Source organism: Aotus nancymaae, unplaced genomic scaffold (assembly GCF_030222135.1).
Source record: "Aotus nancymaae isolate 86718 unplaced genomic scaffold, 86718_ANA_hifiasm-v0.15.2.pri h1tg000041l, whole genome shotgun sequence".
NCBI lineage: Eukaryota > Metazoa > Chordata > Mammalia > Primates > Aotidae > Aotus > Aotus nancymaae.
This window is the reverse complement of record NW_026988455.1, coordinates 29,657,203-29,682,057: the sequence shown is the minus strand read 5'-3', so window position 1 is coordinate 29,682,057 and position 24,855 is coordinate 29,657,203. Positions and strand designations below refer to the sequence as shown.

The following is a 24,855-nucleotide window of genomic DNA, read 5'->3' as shown; positions in this document are numbered from 1 at the left end:
TTGGATTTTTCTGCCTGTAAAATTTTCCAAAGTAGTATTGAGCCGTTAGTCACCTCCATTCCTACCCCTACCAACCCCTCACACTTTTGCAAGAATTTTTTTGCAGTTGCTACCAACTAGACCTATCCTTAGAACACCAGAAGTAAGGTGTTTTCTATAAAAAGTTCACTTTTGGAACTCTGTTCACTGGCTGCTTTAATATTTTGTATAAAGTTTATATCAGGAACTGTGGTTATATAAAGTCATATAACTAGGATTTATAGGCCCAAGAAATATACAGCCAAAACCCCCACAAAAACAAAAACCTGTTAAAAGAGGCCATAAAGATTAAATCACAAAGGAAAACACCACAGAAAAAGAGGGAATATAGCCAGCATAAAGTTCTAGTTTATGCCAGAGTGTAACTTAAAGTTTCTAAACTTTAAATTTAGAGGTAATAAAGTTTAGAAACTTTATTAGTATGTTCATTAATATTTATGAATGTCTAACATTGTTTCCATTGGGTTATGCTCTTGAACCAGTGTAATCCAGTGTACTGACCTTCAGAAAAATAATAATTTCAGACCTGTTCTCTCTCCTACTGGTGTATTTATAAAATGATCCTACTGGTTTGTGATTTTCTTTGGTTACAATTGTTTTGTAGAATTTTGTCCAAGTATATTTGTGTATTTTAAATTAGTCCATCATCTTGTTTTAAAAAATACTTAAAATTAATGACATAATAAATCAGAATCCCCGTATTTATATGAGATATTCAATTGAAATTAGAAAATTCGTGAATTGTTAATACTGTCAGTTATAACTTTGTTTTTATTTTATTTTTATTTTCTATTACTATTATTTTTTGAGATAGCATCTCACTCTGTTGCCCAGGTTAGAATGTGTTGTGGTGCAATCAAGGCTCACTGCAGCTTCAACCTCCTGGATTCAAATAATCTTCCCATCTCAGCCTCCGGGGTAGCTGGGACCACAGGCACATGCCACAGTGCCTGGCTAATTTTTTTAAATTAAAAAAAAAAAATTATGGTGTAATGGTTACTATGGAGTGTCATCTTGATTGGATTGAAGGATGCTAAGTATTGATCCTGGGTGTGTCTGTGAGGGTGTTGCCAAAGGAGGTTAACATCTGAGTCAGTGGGCTGGGGAAGGCAGACCCACCCTTAATCTGGTGGGCACAATCTAATCCGCTACCTGTGGATTTTCTGCCAAAGCTGGCAGAAAAACCTGAAAAGGAGAGACTGGCCCAGCCTCCGAGCCTACATCTTTCTCCCATGCTGGATGCTTCCTGTCCTTGAACATCAGACTCCAAGCTCTTCAGATTTGAGACTTAGACTGGCTCTTCTTGCTCCTCAAGCTTGCAGACAGCCTATTGTGGGACCTTATGATTGTGTAAGTTAATAATAAACTCCTCTTTTATATATACACACACTATTCTGTCCCTCTAGAGAACCATGACTAATACAGGTTTCGGTAACAGAAGTAGTTCTAAAGGAACAGAATATTAAGGATGGAGCTCTTAAGGAACAGAAATGATTCTAAAGTGGTTCTAAAGGAACAAAATAAAAAGGATGGTTTGGGGGTTTCTGGAGTTGGCTGCTTAATCTGATTATGCCCAAAAATGCTAAAGACTGTACTTCTAATAGTATAGAGAACACTGATAGTCCTTGGCATGAACTGTTTAGAGAATTATGCAGAATAAATGCATTTGACACTCTTGATTCACTGCTTGTGAGAAGCAAGGAGTTTAGTGACTCTATACATATACCTTTGACCGTATGTGGAGAACCAGTGAAGCTGGTTGGTTGCTCCTAAGTTCAGTGGACAAAGTGATGAAAGGAAATGATGAACTCAGGGATTCTGTCTCCCAGCTTCAGAAGGAGATACTGAGCCTCAAATCTGCTAAGACTGCCCCACGTGAAAGTCTTATCCCCAGTAGAAAAAGAGCTGAAATTGTGGAAAAACAGACACAAGCTCTGTTTTATTATATATATATATATATATATACACATATATATATATACACACACATATATATATATATATACACACACATATATATATATATGTATTTTTTTTTTTTGCACTTTAGGTTCTGGGTTACATGTGCAGAACATGCAGGATTGTTGTATAGGTACATACATGGCAATGTGGTTTGCTGCCTCCACCCTTCCGTCACCTGTATCTGGCATTTGTCCCCATGTTATCCCTCCCCAACTCCCTACCTCCCGCTGTTCCTCCCCTAGTCCCTCACAACAGACCCCAGTGTGTGATGCTCCCCTCTCTGTGTCCATGTGTTCTCATTGTTCAACACCCGCCTATGAGTGAGAACATGCAGTGTTTGATTTTCTGTTCTTGTGTCAGTTTGCTGAGAATGATGGTTTCCAGATTCATCCATGTCCCTACAAAGGACATGAACTTATCATTTTGTATGGCTGCAGAGTATTCCATGGTGTATATGTGCCACATTATCCCTGTCCAGTCTATCATCGATGGGCATTTGGGTTGGTTCCAGGTCTTTGCTATTGTAAATAGTGCCGCAGTGAACATATGTGTGCATGTGTCTTTATAATAGAATGATTTATAATCCATTGGATATACTGCTGGGTCAAATGGAATTTCTATTTCTAGGTCCTTGAGGAATCGCCACACTGTCTTCCTTAATAGTTGCACTAATTTATACTCCCATAAACAGTGTAAAAGTGTTCCTATTTCTCCACAACCTCTCCAGCATCTGTTGTACACTCCAGATTTTTTAATGATCCCCATTCTAACTGGCGTGAGATGGTATCTCAATGTGGTTTTGATTTGCATTTCTCTAATGACCAGTGATGATGAGCATTTTTTCATATGTTTGTTGGCCTCATATATGTCTTCTTTTCAAAAGTGTCTGTTCATGTCCTTTGCCCACTTTTGAATGGGTTTGTTTGGTTTTTTTCTTGTAAATCTGTTTTAGTTCTTTGTAGATTCTGGATATAAGTCCTTTGTCAGATGGGTAGACTGCAAAAATCTTTTCCCATTCTGTTGGTTGCCGGTTCACTCTAATGATTGTTTCTTTTGCTGTACAGAAACTTTGGAGTTTAATTAGATCCCATTTGTCTATTTTGGCTTTTGTTGCCAATGCTTTTGGTGTTTCAGTCATGAAGTCCTTGTCTATGCCTATGTCCTGAATGGTTTTGCCTAGGTTTTCTTCTAGGGTTTTTATGGTGTTAGGTCTTATGTTTAAGTCTTTAATCTATCTGGAGTTAATTTTAGTGTAAGATGTCAGGAAGGGGTCAAATTTCTGCTTTCTGCACATGGTTAGCCAGTTTTCCCAACATCATTTATTAAACAGGGAATCCTTTCCCCATTGCTTTTGTCAGGTTTGTCAAAGATCAAATGGTTGTAGATTGGTGTTGCCTCCGAGGCCTCTGTTCTGTTCCATTGGTCTGTATCTCTGTTTTGGTACCAGACACAAGCTCTTAACGTGAAATTGGCTGACCTGCAACAAAAGGTGCATGCACAGCCTTTCCAGGTGTCTACTGTTAAAGTGAGGGTACTGATTAGAAAAGAATGGGACCCTGAAACTTGGAATGAGGACATGTGGGAGGACTCTGATGAAGCTGGGGACACTGAGTTTGTAAATGCTGATGAATATTTTTTGCCAGAAGGAACAGCTTCCCCATCCTCAGTAGTGACAGCATCCCCTCCCTGGCCCACGTTGCCATCAGCCTTTCCACCTTTGTCTGAGGAGATAAACCCTGCACTGCCTGAGGCAACAGTGATGGCCTCCCTTGAGGCAGTTACCAGAAAAAATAATGTTGATTCTCCTCAGGAGCCACCCCCAACACCCCTGTTTGATTCTAGACCTATAACTAGGCTGAAGTCCCAGCGGGCCCCCGAGGTGAGATTGAGAGTGTGAACCATGAGGAGGTGCACTACACTCGAACTGTTTTGAGTTCTCTATAGAAACAGAAATCTAGAGAAAAGGCATGGGAATGGGTATTAAGGGTATGGGATAATGATGGAAGGAACACAGAGTTGGATCAGGCAGAATTTATTGATTTGGACTAACTAAATAGGGACTGTGCTTTTAATGTTGCACCTTGGGGAGTTAAAAAAGGTTCTAAGGCCAGGCGCAGTGGCTCACGCCTGTAATCCCAGCACTTTGGGAGGCCGAGGTGGGTGGATCACGAGGTCAAGAGATCGAGACCATCCTGGTCAACATGGTGAAACCCCGTCTCTACTAAAAATACAAAAAATTAGCTGGGCGTGGTGGCGCGTGCCTGTAATCCCAGCTACTCAGGAGGCTGAGGCAGGAGAATTGCCTGAACCCAGGAGGCGGAGGTTGTGGTGAGCCAAGATCGCGCCATTGCACTCCAGCCTGGGTAACAAGAGCGAAACTCCATCTCAAAAAAAAAAAAAAAAGATTCTAATCATTTATTAATCATTTATTTGCTTGGTTAGCTGAAATATGGATTAAAAGATGGCCCACTGTGAGTGAGCTGGAAATGCCTCATCTCCCTTGGTTTAATATAGAGGAAGGGATCCAAAGGCTTAGGGAGAGTAGGGTGGTGGAGTGGATTAGTCACTTTAGGCCTACTCATCACAGCTAGGAGGGTCCGGAATATATACCCTTGACCAATGCCTTGCAAAATAGACTTGTGAGGGCAAAACCTACGTCTTTAAAGAGCCCTGTAATTGCTCTTCTCTGTATGGCAGATCTAACAGTGGGAACCGCAGTCACTCAACTACAAAATTTAAATACAATGGGAATAATTGGATCCAGAGGTGGTAGGGGCAAAGTGGCAGCACTCAACCGTCAAAGGCAAGGTGGGCATAGCGACCATAATGGACAGCGGAAACAAAGCAGCAATCAGAATGGTCTGACTCGTGTAGAGCTCTGGCATTAGTTAATCAGTGTTCCTAAAAGTGAAACTGATAGGAAGCCTACTGCATTCTCACTTAATTTATACAAGCAGAAAACTTCTAGATTGAATGGATGGAAGACTAATTTGAATTTAAAAAACAGAGAATCATGACCCCTCAATTTCCAGACTTGAGCCAGTTTACAGACCCAGAACCCCTTGAATGAAGGAGGGCCAGGTCCCCTTGAGGAAGGACCACACTACATTACCAACAATTTATGTAATGAATCTTTCTCCCATTCTTCCCCAAGGAGACCTCTGGCCTTTTACCAGGGTAACTGTGCATTGGGGAAAGGAAAATGATCAGACATTTCAGGGACTACTGGACACTGCTTCCGAGCTGACGATTCCAGGGGACCCCAAATGCTGTGGTCCTCCAGTTAAAGTAGGGCCTTATGGACGTCAGGTAATTAATGGAGTTTTAGCTCAGATCTGACTTAGGATCCAGTGGGTCCCTGGACTCATCCTGTGGTCATTTCCTCAGTGCTAAAATGCATAATTGGCATAAACATACTTAGCAGCTGGCAGAACTCCCACATTGGCCCCTGACTGGCAGGGTGATGTCTACTATGGTGGGAAAGGCCAAATGGAAGCCATTAGAGCTGCCTCTACCTACAAAAATAGTCAATCAAAAACAATATAGCATCTCTGGAGGGACTGCAGAGATTAATGCCACTATCAAGGACTTGAAAGACACAGGGGTGTTGATTGCAACCACATCCCCATTCAACTCTCCCATCTGGCCTGTGGAGAAGACAGATGGATCTTGTAGAATGACGGTGGATTATCACAAGCTTAACCAAGTGATGACTCCAATTGCAGCTGCTGTACCAGATGTGGTTTCATTGCTTGAGCAAATTAACTCATCTCCTGACACCTGGTATGCAGCCATTGACTTGGCAAATGTCTTTTTCTCCATTCCTGTCCATAAGGCCCACCAGAAGCAATTTGCCTTCAGCTGGCAAGGCCAGTAATATACCTTTACTGTCCTATCTCAGGGGCATACCAATTCTCTGGCTTTGTATCATGATCATATTCAGAGAGACATTGATTGCTTTTTGCTTCTGCAAGATTATCACACTGGTTCATTACATTGATGACATGCTGATTGGATTCAGTGAGCGAGAATTAGCAAACACAATGCACTTACTGGTGAGACATTTGTGTGGCAGAGGATGGGAAATCCAACTAAAATTCAGGGACTTTCTACCTCAGTAAAATTTCTAGAGGTCCAGTGGCGTGGGGGCTGTTGAAATATTCCTTCTAAGGGTAAAGGATAAGTTGCTGCATTTGGCCCCTCCTACAACCAAGAAAGAGGCATAATGCCTAGTGGGCCTATTTGGATTTTGAAGGCAGCATATTCCTCATTTGTATTACTCTGGTCCATTTATTAAGTGACCTAAAGGCTGCCAGTTTTGAGTGGGGTCCAGAATAGGAGAAGGCTTTGCAATAGGTCCAGGCTGCTGCGCAAGCTGCTCTACCACTTGGGCCATATGACCCAGCAGATCCAATGGTGCTTGAGGTGTCAGTGGCAGATAGGGATGCCCCCATAGGTGAATCACAGCGGAGGCCTCTAGGATTTTGAAGCAAGGCCCTGACATCTTCTGATAACTACTCTCATTTTGAGAGACAGCCCTTGGCCTATTACGGGGCTTTAGTGGAAACTGAATTTTTGGCCATGGGTCATCAAGTCACCATGCGACCTGAACTGCCTATCATTGAACTGGGTGCTTTCTGACCTATCTAGCTATAAAGTGGGTCATGCATAGCAGCATTCTGTCGTCAAATGGAAGTGCTATATATGATCAGGCTCAAGCAGGTCCTGAAGGCATAAGTTACAGGAGGAAGTGGCTCAAATGTCCATAGTCTCTACTCCTGCCACCCTGCCTTTTCACCCCAGCCCTGCATGATGGCCTCATGAGGAGTTCCCTATGATCAGTTGACAGAGGAAGAGAAGACTAAGGCCTGGTTCATAGATGGTTCTGCACGATATGCCTGCACCACCCTAAAGTAGGCAGCTGCAGCACTAGTGCCCCTTTCTAAGACATCCCTGAAGGACAGCGGTGAAGGGAAATCTTCCCACTGCGCAGTGCACCTGGTTGTGCACTTTGCATGGAAGGAGAAATGGCCAAATGTGCAATTATATACTGATTCATGGTCTATAGCCAATGGTTTCGCTGGATGGTCAGAGACTTGGAAGAAGCATGATTGGAAAACGTGAATGGAGGTTATGCATGGGCTTAGCAACATGGACTTCTATTCACCAAGGCTAACCTGGCTACAACCATTGCTGAGTGCCCAATTTGCCAGCAGCAGAGACCAATACTGAGCCCTCAATCTGGCACCATTCCTCGGGGTGATCAGCCAGCTACCTGGTAGCAGGTTGATTATATTGGATCTCTTCCATCATCAAAAGGTCAGAGGTTTGTCCTCACTTGAATAGACACTTACTCCAGATATGGGTTTGCCTATCCTGCATGCAATGCTTCTGCTAAGACTACCATCTGTGGACTCATGGAATGTCTTATCCACCATCATGGTATTCCACACAGCATTCCCTCTTACCCAGGCACTCACTTTAAGTGTGACAGTGGGCTCATGCTCATGGAATTCACTGGTCTTACCAATGCCATCATCCTAAAGAAGCTGGATTAAAAGAACGGTGGAATGGCCTTTTGAAGTCACAATTACAACACCAAATAGGTGACAATACTATGCAAGACTGTGACAGAGTTCTCCAGAAGGCCATGTATGCTCTGCATCAACCTCCAATACATGGTACTGTTTCTCCCATAGCCAGGATTCACAGGTCCAGGAATCGAGGGGTGGAAGTGGAAGTGGCACACTCACCATCACCCCTAATGATCCACTATCAAAATTTTTGCTACCTGTTCCTGCAACATTACATTCTGCTGGCCTAGAAGACTTTGTTCCAGAGGGAAGAACACCGCCACCAGGAGAAACAACAATGATCCCATCAAACTGGAAATTATGATTGCCACCTGGACACTTTGGGCTCCTCCTACCTTTAAGTCAACAGGCTAAGAAGGGAGTTACAGTGTTGGCTGGGGTTATTGACCCAGACTATCAAGATGAAATTAGTCTACTACTCCATAACAGAGGTAAGGAAGAGTACACATGGAATACAGAAGATCCACTGGGCATCTCTTAGTATTACCATGCCCTGAGATTAAGGTCAATGAGAAACTACAATAGCCCAGGCAGGACTACAAATGGTCCAGATCCCTCGGGAATGAAGGTTTGCGTCACTCCACTAGGAAAAAAACCACAGCCTGCTGAGGTGCTTGCTGAAGGCAAAGGGAATACAGAATGGATAGTAGAAGAAGGTAGTCATCAATACCAGCTATGACCATGTGACCAGCTGCAGAAACAAGTACTGTAACTGTCATATTTCCTCATTATTTTGGTTAATACATGTTTGTGTATATATACACTTGTACTAAGAAAATATCTTCATTTTATTTCCTTTTCCTTTATCATGTGACAGAAGATTTATTGACTTCACATCATTGACTTCACATCAGCATTTAAGTATCGTTAACTTTATGTAATAGTATTTGGGTTAGGGACTGGTGCATTTCCGGTTGTAAGAAGGATAGTTGTATTATGTTAGATTTAATTATAACTTTATTATTGTCTTTATTTGAAGATTATGTGTGATCTCAGGAGATGTGTATGGGTTCAAGTTGACAAGGGGTAGCCTTGTGATGGTTAATACTGAGTGTCAACTTGATTGGATTGAAAGATTCAAAGGATTGATCCTGGGTGTGGCTGTGAGGGTGCTGCCAAAGGAGGTTAACATTTGAGTCAGTAGGCTGGGGAAGGCAGACCTGCCCTTACTCTGGTGCGCCATCTAATCAGCTGCCAGTGAATATAAGGCAGCAGAGAAACATAAAAAGGTGAGACTGGCCTAGCCTCCCACCCTTCATCTTTCTCCTGTGCTGGATGCTTCCTGTCCTCGAACATGAGACTCCAAGCTCTTTAGTTTTGAGACTGGGACTGGCTCTCCTTGCTCCTCAAGCTTGCAGAAGCATATTGTAGGACCTTGTGATCATGTAAGTTAATACTTAATAAACTCCCCTTTATATATATATATATTTAGTTCTGTCCCTTTAGAGAACCCTGATTAATACAGATGGGGTCCCACTATGTTGTCCAGGCTACTTTCAAGTGAGCCTCCCACCACAGCCTTCCAAAACGCTGGGATTATAGGCATTAACCACTGCACCCAGTCACAACTTTGTTATGATTAATTTGTACAGCTATAGAAATGATTTTTTTTTAACTTTTTTTTTTTTTTTGAGACAGGATCTCACTCTGTCACCCAGGCTGGAGTGCAGTAGTGTGACCACAGCTCACTGCAGGCTCAACCTCTGGGGCTCAGGTGATCCTCTCAGCCTGTGAGTTGCTGGGACTACAGGTGTGTGCCACTATGCTTGGCTAGATTTTTGAATTTTTTTGTAGAGATGGGGTTTCGCCATGTAGTCCAGGCTGGTCCCAAACTCCTGGGCTCAAGCAATCCTCTTGACAGCTTCTCAAAGTGCTGGGATTACAGGTGTGAGCCACTGTGCTCAGCCAAGTTTTTATATATTATTTTTTGACTACAGCATGAACTTCTGTGGTATAATCCGTCACTTTAAAAAATATTAAAGTATCAGTTTCTGAAATAAACTAAGGTAGGGAGAGCATGTTTGAATGTAATGATGTGTGAGATCTTGCAAGGAAATTCTGTCATTAGGCAATTGGTTGCTAATTAACCAGTGACAGAATTAACTTAGAGGCAAATTGCCTCAACACTCAAATTGATAGATTTTCCAATTTTCTGCTTACTCAGGTTGCTTCTTCCAGATCCCTTTTGACCTATTTTCAGCTATGGGTTCATGAGAATCAAAACTAAGCAGCCTTAGTTAAAGCAGTAACAGTATCACCTAATAATTATTTTGCTGCCATAGTAGCTGTTTGTATACTGGCCATATGCCCAGGTAAACTGAGTCCAGATCACTATCAGAGTTTTCTATCAGAGTTGGTGGTGAACTACTGCTCACTGATAATGGTATGTGCCCATCAATGGCAGTCTAATTTTGACCCAAGATGTAACTTTAATGCATAAAATTTTACAATCAACTGACAATTATAACATGAAATATAACTAGGAATATGACAGAACTTATCGCTTTAATTTTGTGAATAGAAAATAATTTAAATATGATAGTATTATATCCTTGGAAAATAAAAAAATTTCAATTGTATACCAAAAAGCCTGAATTAGTCCCACATCTCTATGTAAAAACTAGACCAACAACAAGCTCACAGGATTGCAGCAGTTCTTATGTGCATACTGGGGACAAGGGGAAGGGATGGCATTCCAAGCACAAATAGCCCTACAACAAAGTCAGCTGTCCCAAAATGCGGCAACCAAAACATGTAAAGCCTAAAAACTGGTCTAAGTAGCAACTATTTAAACATGTTGAGCTTTGAAGTGATCAAATTCTGTCCTATATTCCTTCAGTACCCCCACCTACACACCAACTTTGTGTAACTGTCAAAAAGGGCAAGTTACCTTTGAAATGATGTAACAGCAACTGCATCTTTTGTTCGTGTTCCTTTTGCTGGAGGGTCAGTCTCCAGTCACACTGCAATTTTAGATGGTCCAATGCAGATTCTAATTCACAAACCATATTATCCCGTTCCAGAACTTTCATTTTCATTTCTTCATTATATAACTGTTGTTTCCGTTGAGCTTCTCGCAAATTCACCACCTAGCACATACATTTTTTGACCTGTTAAGTCTGTCTTAGATAGCCTAATATAATAATCTACTTTTCTTGGGCTACTTAAAGATGAACTTCCTTAACCTCCATAGTGTAAATGATTCCTGCCAGGTATTGGGTCCTTAGGCAAATGCTTTGTAACATATTCATAAAAAAACCTAACAGCCTTTTGAATTTGTTGGAATTCAGGCCAGGTGCAGTGGCTCACACCTGTAATCCCAGCACTTTGGGAGGCTGAGGTGGGTGGATCACTTGAGGCCAGGAGTTTGAGACCAGCCTGACCAACAAGGTGAAACCCTGTCTCTACTAAAAAAAAATACAAAATTAGCTGGGCGTGGTGGTGCATGCCTGTAATCCCAGCTACTTGGGAGGCTGAAGCAGGAGAATTGCTTGAACCCAGGAGGTGGAGGTTACAGTAAGCCAAGATGGCACCATTAGACTCTAGCCTGGGCAACAAGAGTGAAACTCCATCTCAAAAAAAAAAAAAAAGATTTGTTGAAATTCTGAATTGGGTGACACTTTCATTTTTAGTATACTGTTGAAACATCTAGACAATTCCAAGTTTTAACTCCAGAATGGATATTATAAATAAGTAACAGTTTTGGGTTTTTAAGATGGAGTCTCACTCTGTCACTCTGTGCAGTGGTGCAATCGTAGTTCACCGCAGCCTCCAACTCCTGAGATCAAGGGATCCTTCCCACCTCAGCCTCCCACACAGCTGGGACCACAGGTACATGCCATCATGTCTGGCTAATTTTTAAAATTTTTTTCATAGAGACGGAGTCTCACTGTGTTGCCCAAGCTGATCTTGAACTCCTGGACTCACTCACATGATTCTCCTGCCTTGGCCTCCCAAAGCACTGGGATTATAGGTGTGAGCCACCATACCCAGTCAGATTATGCATTTTGTCTACTGGATTCTTCCCTGCTGATGTGAAGTAAAAATACTTCAGACAATGTCTATGTCATAAAACTTGTTAATAATCTAATGACCTTCTTCCAAAAAAATAATCATTAATACAAAGGTTCTCAGGATCAGAAAATGCACTGACCTTAGCCAGGTTGCCCTGCTTTAAGAGTAGCATAAGGTCTGGGCATGGTGGCTCATCCCTGTAATCCCAGCACTTTGGTAGGCCAAGGCAGGCGGATCATGAGGTCAGGAGTTTGAGACCAGCCTGGCCAACATGGTGATACCCATCTCTACTAAAAATGCAAAAATTAGCTGGGCATAGTAGCACATGCCTGTAATCCTAGCTACTCAGGAGGCTGAAAAAGGAGAAGTGCTTGAACCCGGGAGGTGAAGTTTGCAGTGAGCCAAGATCATGCCACTGCACTCCAGCCTGGGTGACAGAGCAAGACTCTGGTCTCAGAAAAAAAAAAAAAATGAACAGCATAAAAGAGTTATCTGTATCAAAGCACTCCATCATCTTTCTACCCTCCAAACATGCAATAGGATGCACTCTCATCAATAACAGTGGCTTACTGTTGATGATTATCCAAGAGAAGGCTGTGCATATAACATCTGCATTTCATCCTTATTTCACAGAATTATAATTTTATTTAACTTTTTTTGAGACAGGCTCTTGCTCTGTTGTCCCAGGCTGGAGTGCAGTAGTGATCATACAAACTCAAACTCCTGGGCTCAGGTGATCCTCCTGCCTCAGCCTCCCAAGTAGCTGGGACTAAAGGTATATGCTGTCACACCTGGCTAATTTTGTTATTTTCTGTAGAGACAAGATCTCAAATTTCTGGGCTCATGTGATTCTCCTGACTCAGCCTCCCAAAGTGCTGGGATTACAGGCATGAGCCACTGTACCTGGCCTTATGACTTTATTTTAAAATATCAATGTTTTATTTTTCATTAATTATCTGATATTCCCATAAACTGAATGTACTTTTCAGAGATAAGAGTTATCTCATTGTTTAACACTTCATAATATATATCTTAAGTGGAAAAGACATTAGAGAAAAGATGGATATAGTTCTCAATGCTATGAGACATCTGTGGATCAATAAATTGTCTAATCTGTAAAAAATACAATATTTTAATTGATTTAAGCACATTCAGGTTAATAAAATCTATTACTATCTTTGCCACTGATACACTACTTCATCTTCATTTCAACTTATACCTTATGAGAAAGTATAGATTCCCCTACCCTAGAGCAATGAAGGAAAGGGAATCGAAACTTGGCGGGCGGGGTGGGGGGCTGGGGGGGACTTGATTTTTCATGAGTGCTGGGTAGCAACATCCAAATCTAGAAAAACATCCAAGAAATAATAAGGAATATAACAAATTATTTGGTTTTAAAAACTTTCTAAAAAGACCTTCTTTTGAAAGGTCCTCCAACTTTAAGAACATCACAAAGTTAGGCCTACATATTTGGATAATCACAAAGCTTTCAGGTGACAACATTTAGTTCTATAAAGAGAAATCATGCTTAAATTTGTAGTTACACCATCAAATCTTTGAGCCTTTCAATTTCTTTAAAAATTCAAAATAAACATAAGTATGTAAGCATCTTGACTCATCTTTACAAGAAAAATATTCTGACCCTCAAAAACAAACCTTATTGAAATATCGGAAAAGAATAGCTCTAATCTCAACAGGACTCAGGCAAGCTAGTTTTCCCAAGACATTTGCTTCACTACGAGAGAGGTTATGGAATGATGCTCTGAGTGAGTTCCGGCGACTCTGGATACTTTCATTCTTATATTCAATTGCAGCTTCCAAAGCTTCAATCCCTTCTTCAAGTTGGAAAAGAACATGTTCTTCCTAGATATAACAGAAATCACTCATTTTAAATGAAATAGTGTAACTTTGACTTTGTCATATATTCGGATCCTACTAAACTGTTTTAGTCTAATGGACATTACCACTCTTTTACTAAATTTTAAGAAAATGTTTTTGAGTGCTTGCTATGCCACATAATGCAGTGTGTGTATAAACACACACACAAACATATTAATATAATCATTAAGCCCTCACAATAAACCTGGTGGAATAAAATGGAAAAGACGGAAGTTTAGGTGAGTTCTGAAATGTTCCAAGGTCACACAACAATTGCTGATCATCTAATCCAAGGAATATACTTGAACAAAGCCTAACTCCACAGGATTAGCAGTGTTGTCATATATCTCCTCCATAACCCCTTAAGTCCATGTTATGTGTCAGTATTTCCACTAGTGAGATCTAGAGACTCACTGTTGTCCCTTCAATGATCTATCAAAACAATATACTGCTTCGAGGTATAAGGTATATATTTAGAGTAATTTATTAAGAACTAGTAATTTAAAAAGCACAATATGGCATTAAAAAAGTAGTGAGGATTTAAGTATGTGAAATATTTCATAAGATTCCTATGAAATCTTATTAGAAGGAAAATGTAGATGTTAAAAATAGGGGCAACATAGTATTTTTTCAAATACTAGAGAAGATTGATGAATCTCTATCAGAAAACCTGTAAGTTCTTTTCTTTTCTTTTTTTTTTGAGACAGGGTCTTGCTATGTTGCCCAGGCTGAACTCAAACTCTTGGGCTCAAGCAATTCTCCTTCCTTGCCCTCCCAAGTAGCTGGGACTACAGGGACATGCCACCATGCCCAGGTTTTCCAGTTCTTTGAACTATCTAAATACATGTTATTTTGGTTATATAAATCTCTGGTAAGGAATTACTTCAGATTGGTGAGATTTGGATATATGTTTCTCTATACCTATAACTATTGTGGAGGCCACCTCAGTAAGTTCCTGTGGCAGACTATCTTGTCCATATGTACACCCTTATTGCCTAGCACAGTACCTATCACATAGTTTGAACTCAATAAATATCCATTGACTTAACGAAGGAGAAAAAATAACTTCATGTGTCCTTGGCTACAGGACCCATGTTATTTCTCTCAAGTCCTCCCCCTAACGTCCCAAAGGAAAATAATGTGAATATTTCTTTTTTTGTTTTTTTTCTGAGACAGGATCTCACTCACTCTGTCAGCCAGGCTGCAGTGCAGTGGTGCAATCTCAGCTCACTGCAACCTCTGCCTCCTGGGTTCAAGCAATTCTCCTGCCTCAGCCTCCCAAGTAGCTGGGGTTACAGGTGCATACCACCATGCCCAGCTAATTTTTGTATTTTTAGTAAAGACAGGGTTTCATCATGTTGGCTAGGCTGGTCTTGAACTCCTGACTTCAGGTGATCTGCCCACTCAGCCTCCCAAGGTGCTGGGATCATAGGAGTAAGCTACCAGGCCCAGCCAATAGTGTGAGTATTTCTGATCTACCTAAAGAAAAATGATCAACAGCCATTCTGTTTCTCTGTGTAATCATTAACCATATGGAATTTGATGGTTTCATAATTACTCCATAAGGAATAAAATAATATTCACCTTTTCAAGAAAAAAAAAACCTTAAATAATAAAATGTACTTCGCTGAATGAATAAGAGGAGCCACAAATAAAAGTGAATTTTCCAATATAGAGTAAGTCCTTACTTATCATCAATAGGTTCTTAGAAACTGTGACTTTAAGAGAATATATATGGGAAATTTTTTTTCTTATTAACTTTAACAAAAGCAACTATGTTGAAGGAAAACAATGTAATTTGAGGACCTGATATACATGGTGTCTCTTAAAGTCCCAATTTCCAAGAACCTATCCACAATGTTCAGTGAGTACTTTACTGTACTTGACTTTTCAATTCATACTGTGATTATAGTTTATCAAAAACAAATGTGAAGAGTTTGCCTTTATACATGGCTGAGGATAATTTAGTATAAATTTAGTTTCTATGGTTTTGGATCTAAGTTAAGGAAGTACTGAGATAATATAAGGTCATATGAACATAGAAACCCGAGAACAGCCTGCTCCAGTGAGGCTGCAGCAGATCCATGTTTGTCATTCCCTCTAACTCAGCAATAGGTGTAAGTTGACAAGATACGTGGCAATGGGAAACTATCCTGGGATAAAAACTTTGCCACAACACAAACCACAGGTTATCAAGCATTGACTCTGCTTTATGATAGAGCACTGCTTTTTAACTTTAAGATGTACATAGGAGCTTGCTAGAATTCAGATTCTGATCCAGCAGATTCTGATCCAGCAGATCCAAGTGGGTCTTGAGGATCTGCATTTCTAACAAGCTCCCAAGTGATGCTGTTGCTGCTGGTCCAGAGACCAAGTAAAATAAAATAAATAAATAACAACAACTTTGAAGCAAGCACTGCGTATATGTATATTTCTCTATAAATTATATGTTCTCGGCTGGGTGTGGTGGCTCACGCCTGTAATCCTAGTACTTTGGGAGGCTGAGGCAAGTAGATCACTTGAGGTCAGGAGTTCGAGACCAGCCTGACCAACATGGCAAAACCTCGTGTCTACTAAAAATATAGAAATTAGCTGGGTATGGTGGTGCATGTCTGTAATCCCAGCTACTCTGGAAGCTGAGGCAGGAGAATTGCTTGAACCCAGGACGTGGAGGTTGCAGTAAGCCAAGATTGCACCACTGCACTCCAGCCTGGGTGACAGAACAAGACTCCATCTCAATTAAAAAAAAATGTGTGTGTGTGTGTGTGTGTGTGTGTGTGTATACATATATGTTCTCATCATAAAATGTGGAATTGAAAGCTTAAAAGATTAGATCAACATAATAGTTCTTATATTTTCCTCCCCATTACTAAGCAACTACTCTATATTATTAGAAAACTAAGGTTCAAGTATTCTTTAATTTTAGTTCTAGATTTTACCAAAAAAGGAAAAAAACAAAACTGTGTGACTTGTCTGTAGTAAATTGTTGGGTAATTTTTTATTAGTGTAGTGATCTAAAATCTTTCTATCAAAATCCTTAAAGTAATAAAATTAGGAAAAATATTTTAATTTACTGTGGAAAGAGAAAACAATCCTAAGCAAGTTTAAAGACATTAAGACAGCAAAACATTCCATCTAGATTTTATTGATATCTTGTGTCACATCAGAATCTTATGTTCTCGATCATCTGCTAGTCACAGATCTATTTGGGAAAATTAATCCTGGCTTTAAAATTGTGGTAAGAGCAGAGCCTCACTTTAGAGCTACACTAAGAAGAACCAACCATGTGGAAGAAAGGTGCATAGATGCTCATGTGACTTTAGAACTCCACCAATTGTAGGAGGCTCATCATTCTCTCAAACCAGTCCAGAATAGTGGCAAAATAGGTATCATGCACCATACTATATTTTCACCACAAATCTGTAAATAATGTTTTTAGTTACAGGATCCCACATGAAATAGAAACCTAAATGTTTCTTGATATTAATGGAATTCTACCCTACTGCAAACATAATTTGTTAATTCCCATCTCTGCGCCTTATTTAATGATGTTCTATCTAAAATGAACTTCTTTCTCATATCTGCCAGTACATATCATGTTTTTCATAATCCAGCTCAAGATTCTGATCCACTGAGGCTGCCTTGATGAATCTTCCCCCAAAAGATCACTTCATTGCTTTGAATAAATAATGTAAGAAGTATAGCTGTAATACATTATCCACAATTTGATTTTCAATATCCTTCAGAGTTTAGTTTTCTGATTTTCCCAAATAGAGTATGAATTTCTCAAGAGAAATATACTACTTTTTTTTTTTTTTTTGCTTCTTCATAGAGCTTAGTAATAGTCATGGGCAGGCAGAATTCCTTAAATATTTGAATTCTGATATATCTTAGGCTGTCAAATCTTCAGATCTATAAGCCTGGGGCTCCAATTTAACACCCTGGGCGGACAGCCTGGCTCTCTGATCCTCTGCACAGCCACCCAGCTTAAGTTATAAAACAGGGCAGTAGAGGTCCTATAATGTTCCTTTCAACTGCCACTTAGCCCCCAATCAAGGGATTTGTAAATCAATGCTTTCATCAATTCAATGAGCAACAATCTAGTGTTATCCTTCCTCCTATCCCCCTAAACTTCCTCTCATTTGCTCCAAAGTAAAACACTACAAGATTCACCACTGTGTGTGATTCTCAGCTATTCACCTTCTCTTAGTAATTGTCCCTTGCTTTGGTGATGATAAGACAACAACAAATATTTGCAGAGGAAGTTCAAGTCCAAAAATTCATCTTTGTCTGACGAAGTAAGGTACAGGTACCACTGCCAACTGATTTAAAATTTTGAAAAAAGACAAAGTCTAGGGCAATTTGACAGCCCGTAAATAAATCATCTTTTACATAGTTTTAAAAAATAAAGGTGAAAGGAGCCATATGCTTCCTAAATAAAAACTATAGCTAAAAGGTCTTTTGCTGGGATTAGAATTTTATGCATCTATTTGGCTGGACATAGTATGGACATTGGGCCTTCTCGACCAAGGTTTCATGGAAGGAATTAACCCCTAATTCTTTAGGCATCTGTTGTATGTAATAAATTACCTAGTATTATTCAAGAAATATGTAGAGAAAAGTCACGTGCCCTCCAGTAGAGTCCCTCAAATCACTTTCTATGTTCTGTGATTTCAGACGAGAAACCCCAGCTGAGGAGGCAAATATACTTAAGGAAAATAAGAGTTTCCAAATGCCTGGCAATGCCAGGAAGGGGCCATGTCCAGGGACCACTATATAAGGATATCTCAGTCTCTAGTCAAGCATGGTTTGTGGTCCAAGTAAGTGCCAAGTGAACTCACTACATCTGACAAAATCTCAAGGAACCAAGTTTACCAAATTTATCATATTTATGATTATGTGAAAAAGACTGAGGAAATCACTCAAGTGATCCATCATACAGCATCTCCAGTTCCAAAGAATACTGACTTACTTCAGGTGATAGCACTCTACCATTCTTAAGTTTTTCATCCACACTGTGTCTTTGTCTCTGGAGCTGATCCTTTTCTTTCTGGAGGGCTTCCACTTGTTCTGAAATCTTTATTTTCTCCTCAGCTGTGCTGCTCTGAAGCTGTACATTCTTTTCAGACAATTCTTGTTCCAGTAAGTTCAGGCGAGTTGATATTTTCAAACTATCTGTGTTTAAGGCCTAAAAGATACAACCCACCAGACATCCCAAAAATAGTTACTAGAAATCTAGACAGCATAAAAATTAGGAAAAACATAGAGAAAATTGCTAAATATATTTTTAGTTTTTACATTATTGTTTGCTCCCGTGGATCTTTTTGAGGGAGAGGGGTGTTCACTTTTCTTTTTTTGTTTTTGAGATGGAGTCTTGCTCTGTTGGCGTGACCTCGGCTCACTGCAACCTCTGCTTCCCAGGTTCATGGGATTCTTCTGCCTCAGCCCCCTCAAGTAGCTGGGATTACAGGTGCCTGCCACCTGGCTAATTTTTTGTATTTTTAGTAGAGTTGGGGTTTTACCATGTTGGCCAGACTGGTCTCGAATTCCTGATCTTGGATGATTGACCTGCCTTGGCCGCCCCAAAGTGCTGGAATTATACGTGTGAGCCACCGCACCCAGCCGGGGTGTTCATTTTCTACAATCTTAAGTTGAATGCCTTTTTTTAAAAATGTCTATTTAAACTCTGAGTTTACTACCAAGAATTTCCTTGACTAGGTTTTCAGAGGCAGTATTTTTCTTTTTACTATTTTCTAAATGAACTTTTCTTTCTTGGCTTACATTCTACATTGTAGAATTATGTTACAATTTCCTAGGGGTTGAGATTTGGTGTGTTTAAACATATGATTGGTTGGCTTAAACATATAATTTGTTTTTGCTCTTATTTCATTCTAACGAGAAAATATGGCCAGATTTATGGAGATGTTCATTGTGGTCAAATTTCAGGTAATCTGTAAAATATTTTTCATAGTAATTATTTGTATATACTACCATAAGGTTTATCATATAAACACACACTTTCATAAGGTTTATAATTTTAAAAACGCATTCCCTTCCCCCAAGCTTTTAACTGAATCCTACTCCCAGACAGCCACCTCCAACCTTTTCAGTTGGTTCTTCCGGTGTTTATGGCATGTTTCTAAATGGCACTGTCAATTTTAGACATTGTCTATTGACTATGTATTATGAGAGATAAAGATTTAGCACCCCTATACCTACTCTACTTCTCCATTCTCCCAATATAAGTTATATTACAGTTTTTACTTAAAAAAAACTGTGATTTTATTAAAGGTGAATGATCTAGTGTGAAATGATCATGCTTCTGTTTTGATACAACTTTTTATTGCACCTTATAGCTAATTCTTCTCCAACAGAACTACAAAATTCCTCTCAACACTTTTTCATTTGATCAAACTTATCAGGAAATCTTTTCAATCTATTCTTTTCTGGCAACATTTTGCCTGGAGCATTCATCCTCCTGCTCCACATTGGACCAGTTGTCCTGGGTCTTCCCTTTGGTATTTCCTGAGACTTTCCATGTTGGAGCACATTTTCAGAATACTGAGTCTTCCTTTTTCATAGTTTGTGCCCTTATTTTTGTGGAGCACATTCTCTAGTAGTTTCCTTGGACTTGATGGGATATACAAATTTTTTAACCTAAAAATGACCTTATTCTAGCTTCACATTTGATTGAGAGTTTGGCTAAGAAGAAAATTATTTTATTAGACATAATTTTCCTCAGGAGTTTGAAGACTGCTTCAGATCTTTAAACTTCTAATGAGGAAAGCTGAGAAGTCCAATGCCATTCTGATTCTTGAGATTTACAAGTAGTTTTTTTTGTCTAGAAGGTTTCAGGACCTTCTTTTTTCCTTAGTCAGTGTATGCAAATCTTCACAATGGTATGTTTTAGATACTCATTTTGCTGGGCTACTTCAGTGTAGAGCTTCACATTACTAGTGTTAATTTTTTTTTTGAGACAGAGTCTCACTCTGTCACCCTCACTAGAGTGCAGTGGTGAGATCTTCGCTCACTGAAACCTCTGCCTCCCCAGTTCAAGCAATTCTCCTGCCTCAGCCTCCCGAGTACTTAGGACTAGAGGTGTACACCACCACACCCAGCTAACTTTTGTATTTTTAGGAGAGACAGGGTTTCACCACGTTGGCTAGGATGATCTTGATTCCTTGACCTCGCAATCAACCTGCCTGAGCCTCCCAAAGTGCTAGGATTACAGGTGTGAACTACTGTGCCTAGCCAAGAAAAATTTTTATATGATGACTTTGATGATATTCTCTCTTCTGTTTTCTCTGTTGTATCTTTCTGGAATTCCCATTACTTGGATCTTGGGTTTCCCAGATTTATCTGCCAATTAAAAATGTTTTTCTCCTACTTTCTATTAACTTATATTTTTACTTACTTTTTGGGATATTTTCTCAACTTTATCCTCCAACTCTTTTTTTTTTTGAGATAGAGTTTTGCTCTTGTTGCCCTGGCTGGAGTACAATGGCAGTCTCGGCTCACTGCAACCTCTGCCTCCGAGGTTCAAGCGATTCTTCTGCCTTTGCATCCCAAGTACCTGGGATTACAGGTGCCCCAACCACACCTGGCTAATTTTTGTATTTCTAAAGGAGATGAGGTTTCACCATGTTGGTCAGGCTGATGTCAAACTACTGACCTCTGGTGATCCCGACCTTGGCCTCCCAAAGTGCTGGGATTACAGGCATGAGCCACTGTGCCCAGCCTATCCTCCAACTCTTTTAATTTCAAAGAGTTATTTCATGTTTTTAACAACTTGTAGTTCTTTATAGTCATCTTTTAGCACGTTGAGGATATTAAGATTTCTGTGAAGTCTTTTCAGCTTCTTGCTCTAATGTCTGAGTTCATTTTTTCTTTTTGTTTTGTTCTCTGTCTTTAATAGTGGCATTCCTGAAATGTCCATCCTATTTCAGAGTTAGGTATCGAAAAGCTGATAAGATCTGCGATGATAGCATATCTGACAGCCACTTAGTTGGGGGCTCCCAAATTTAAGTGTTTTTATATCTTTTTAGATGTTTCAGAAAATATGCCAATTTATACTTCTAGGAAGTATAAATCTGGCTGCCAGTGTTTTTGGATCTAAGCACAGATTAGGAAAGAGATGTTTCACAATTCATGTACAGACTTGCATTCATTCCCTATTTGGAGTTTTTTGACTTACCACAAACTTTGCTGTGCCTGGTTCAATCTTCAGAAAATAAATCGGTCACAGAATGAGAAAAAATAGTTTCCTGACTATGCCGTTTTCATTTTTATGCTACTCCTGACTTCTGAAAATTTTGGTTCCTTAATTTCTGAGTCTTTTTGATGTTCTATGTGAATTACATCTCTCTAAAGCGGTTATTTTTAAAAAAGGAAAACATCTAAAGCATTCCTAAAATGCCCATCACATTTCAGAGTCAGGTATTAAAAAGCTGATAAGATGTGTGGTGAAAGCATATATATATATAGGATCTTGGCCTAGCTCTCATTTGTATCTCTCTAGGTTCTTGGATTGCAGTATCTTCTGTTCTGCTAAGTTAATAACCTCTCATCTATTTGCTTTCTATCTTTTCTTTCTTTGTAATCTTTTGTTTTCTGTTATCTCCTCTACTGTCTTTTCCCCTTTATGGATTTTCAAAAAATGTAATAGCTTTAAGGAGATATGATCTACATACCATACAATTCACCAGTTCAAAGTATATAACTCAGTGGTTTTAGTATATTCACAGTTAAGCAACCATCACCACAATCAATTTTACATTTTCATCACCCCTCAAAATAAGAAACCCCACACCTATTAGTATGCCTTCTATTTCCTCCCCAATCCCCCACCAACACTAGGTAACCACTATTCTACTTTTTGTTTCTGAACAGAAATGGAATTGCCTATTCTGGACACTTGATATAAATGGTGTTATACAAAGGTGTTTTTTTTTTTTTGTGACTGGCTTTTTTCACTTACCATAGGTTTTCAAGGTTCATCCATGTTATTGTATATATCAGCAGTTAATTCCTTTCTATTGTCAAATAATAAGCTATTGTATGGATAATCAGTTTGTTTATCCATTCATCACTTGATGAACATTTGTGTTGTTTTCAGTTTTTAGCTATTATGAATAATGTTACTATGAATGTTCATGTTCAAGTTTTTGTGTGCTTTCATTTCTCATGGAGACATACATATAGAAATCTCTCTCTAGGAGTGGGATTACTGGGTCATATAGTATCTCTCTCTCTCTCTCTCTCTAGGAGTGGGATTACGGGGTCACAAAGTTTAGCCTTTTGAGGAACTACAAGATGGTTATCCAAAGCAATTATACCATTTTCCAATTTCACCAGCAGTGTATGAAGGTCCCAATTTCTCCACCTCTTCCCCCACATTTCTTATTATCTGTTTTCTGATTATAGCCATCCTAGTGGGGAGCGGGGAGTGGTTTACAACCAGAATCAAGTAGCATGTTAAACAGAATACCTGACTAGATCTCAATTTCTTATTTTCCAGGTGACTTTTCTCCTGTAACAGGGCCTCCTTCTTAGAAACTATGGCCTCTAGTTTCTTTAAGTCTTCATCCAGCTCCTCTAATTCTTGGCGTTGGTTCAGAACTTTCTCTACTTCTTCATCTAACAATTTCTTTTGCTCATCCAATTTCTACATTAAAATTTAAAAAAAAAAGTTACTTGCTTTTCCTTCTGCCATAAAAATTACATGATAACATAATTTCAGATTGGCTGAAATCTCTTTAATGAACATTTAAAAACTATCACTCAGAGTAACTCATGTTCCCATCTGAACTACTAAAGACATCAGTAGTTCTAGTCAAGATGTAGCTAGGTTGTTTTATAAAGAATTAAAATTTACTCCCCAGATATGTTAAACAGTCTGGGATTTTTTAGTCTGACAAAGAAAGGGCTGATAATTTTCTATGCCTATAATAAGAACATGTTGGGAGTCTTTTCTCTATTATAGTGGTGCATAAGTGGTGCATACTTCCATCATTCGCACTTACGCTAGTGGTTGCTCTACTATCTATCTCCCAACTTGAGCTCCTTGATGATTGCAGGGACTGTAGTTTTTACCTGTCTATCCACATGCCTGGTATATTGCCTGGACCACAGCAGGCATTCAATAAAATGTTAAATGAATGAGTGAATGAATGCCTGATTCAGTCAATCAATGAAGTGAATAAATGAATACACACAGTGGAAGACACAGAAGATAGAGCATGGAAGGAAACCCAATTTGCATTGTAGCTTGTCAACTTCAAATAATTATTTTTTTTAAAAAAAGAAAAAAACAAAAATAAAAAACTGCTGAAAAGATCTCCAAAACAAACATCTTAGTACTCTCTTGAATTAAAGATACCTAGAAACAAGTACAAACATAAATATAGATGGAATATGACTGTTGAAAAGGAACTCTACCAAATGGACACAGTAATGAAGCACTGCCACCAAAACAACAAATAAATAGGAAAAGAAAACAATATAGTATTATTTCCTAGTCCTTCATGAACCTTATAGGAAGGGTTCCTAGAAATCTATAATACAATGACACAGTGAAGACATATGAGAAAAAGAGAGCAAAATGGCCAAGGCAAAGAAGATGCATAGCTCTTCAGTCTTCCAATAATACCAAGATATTAATAGTATGATCTTTTAAGCACTATCATGTCCAGGTAACACTGGAGCCTAATTATAGTAGCTCTACAATTACTAGGAACAGAAAGAACAACTATAAAAATGCTAGTTTTGTTATATCCTTAGATACTCCAGGAGGAGACCCTATGAAGTCTAGCAAGTAACTTAAACGTATTCTATAAACATTCCTAAACTGTGAGTGGGGTTTGAAAGATGAGTAAGAGATTCTTTTTAAGCTCCACTTAAAAGGAAAAAAACTAAAAAATTACAACTGGTAATGACATTTCTAGGTGGAATGGGTGTGTGTAGGAATGCATCCATGTCACTATTAAATGTCACTAATAAAATGTAATGTAAAATTTATGAAGAGAGAATAAATCTTTCTAAAGTAAGGTAGATTTAATTACATTCTGGATATTTTAAATACAATATTTTCTTCTTATATAAAATTTACAATTTCACTTTCTTTGAACTTTGAAATTAGTTTGTAGATTATGACTTTCTTTTTAAAAGGTGGCACTAAAGTAATGGCTTTTTAATATATAAGTACATATACAATTTGGTTTTATTTGAATATAGAGCTCTGATTTTTAGAAATATATTTGTCTTCATGAGATAGGAATAAATACAATCCAGTGAACATGGATTTCAATTTATAGTCTATAACATTCAAATAAACTCATTTCTACTGAAATAAGAATATATTTATTTTGCT

The 24,855-nt window shown here is 39.0% G+C and overlaps 1 protein-coding gene across 3 annotated transcripts in view; it reads right to left on the bottom strand.

The window, feature by feature from the left end:
* The window catches only part of KIF27 (kinesin family member 27), an 88,487-nt gene that overhangs the window by 843 nt on the left and 62,789 nt on the right, over positions 1 to 24,855 (bottom strand). For 2 of the 3 annotated variants that reach the window (XM_012472134.2, XM_064361616.1), the window contains exons 12-15: positions 22,975 to 23,151; positions 18,460 to 18,675; positions 13,266 to 13,472; positions 10,486 to 10,684 (exon numbers count right to left, since the gene is read on the bottom strand). In XM_012472134.2, the coding sequence (XP_012327557.2) occupies positions 10,486 to 10,684; positions 13,266 to 13,472; positions 18,460 to 18,675; positions 22,975 to 23,151 (799 nt within the window). Of the gene's footprint in view, positions 1 to 1,067; positions 1,945 to 10,485; positions 10,685 to 13,265; positions 13,473 to 18,459; positions 18,676 to 22,974; positions 23,152 to 24,855 lie in introns of those variants that run through there. The other variant, XM_064361617.1, reaches the window with a different exon arrangement.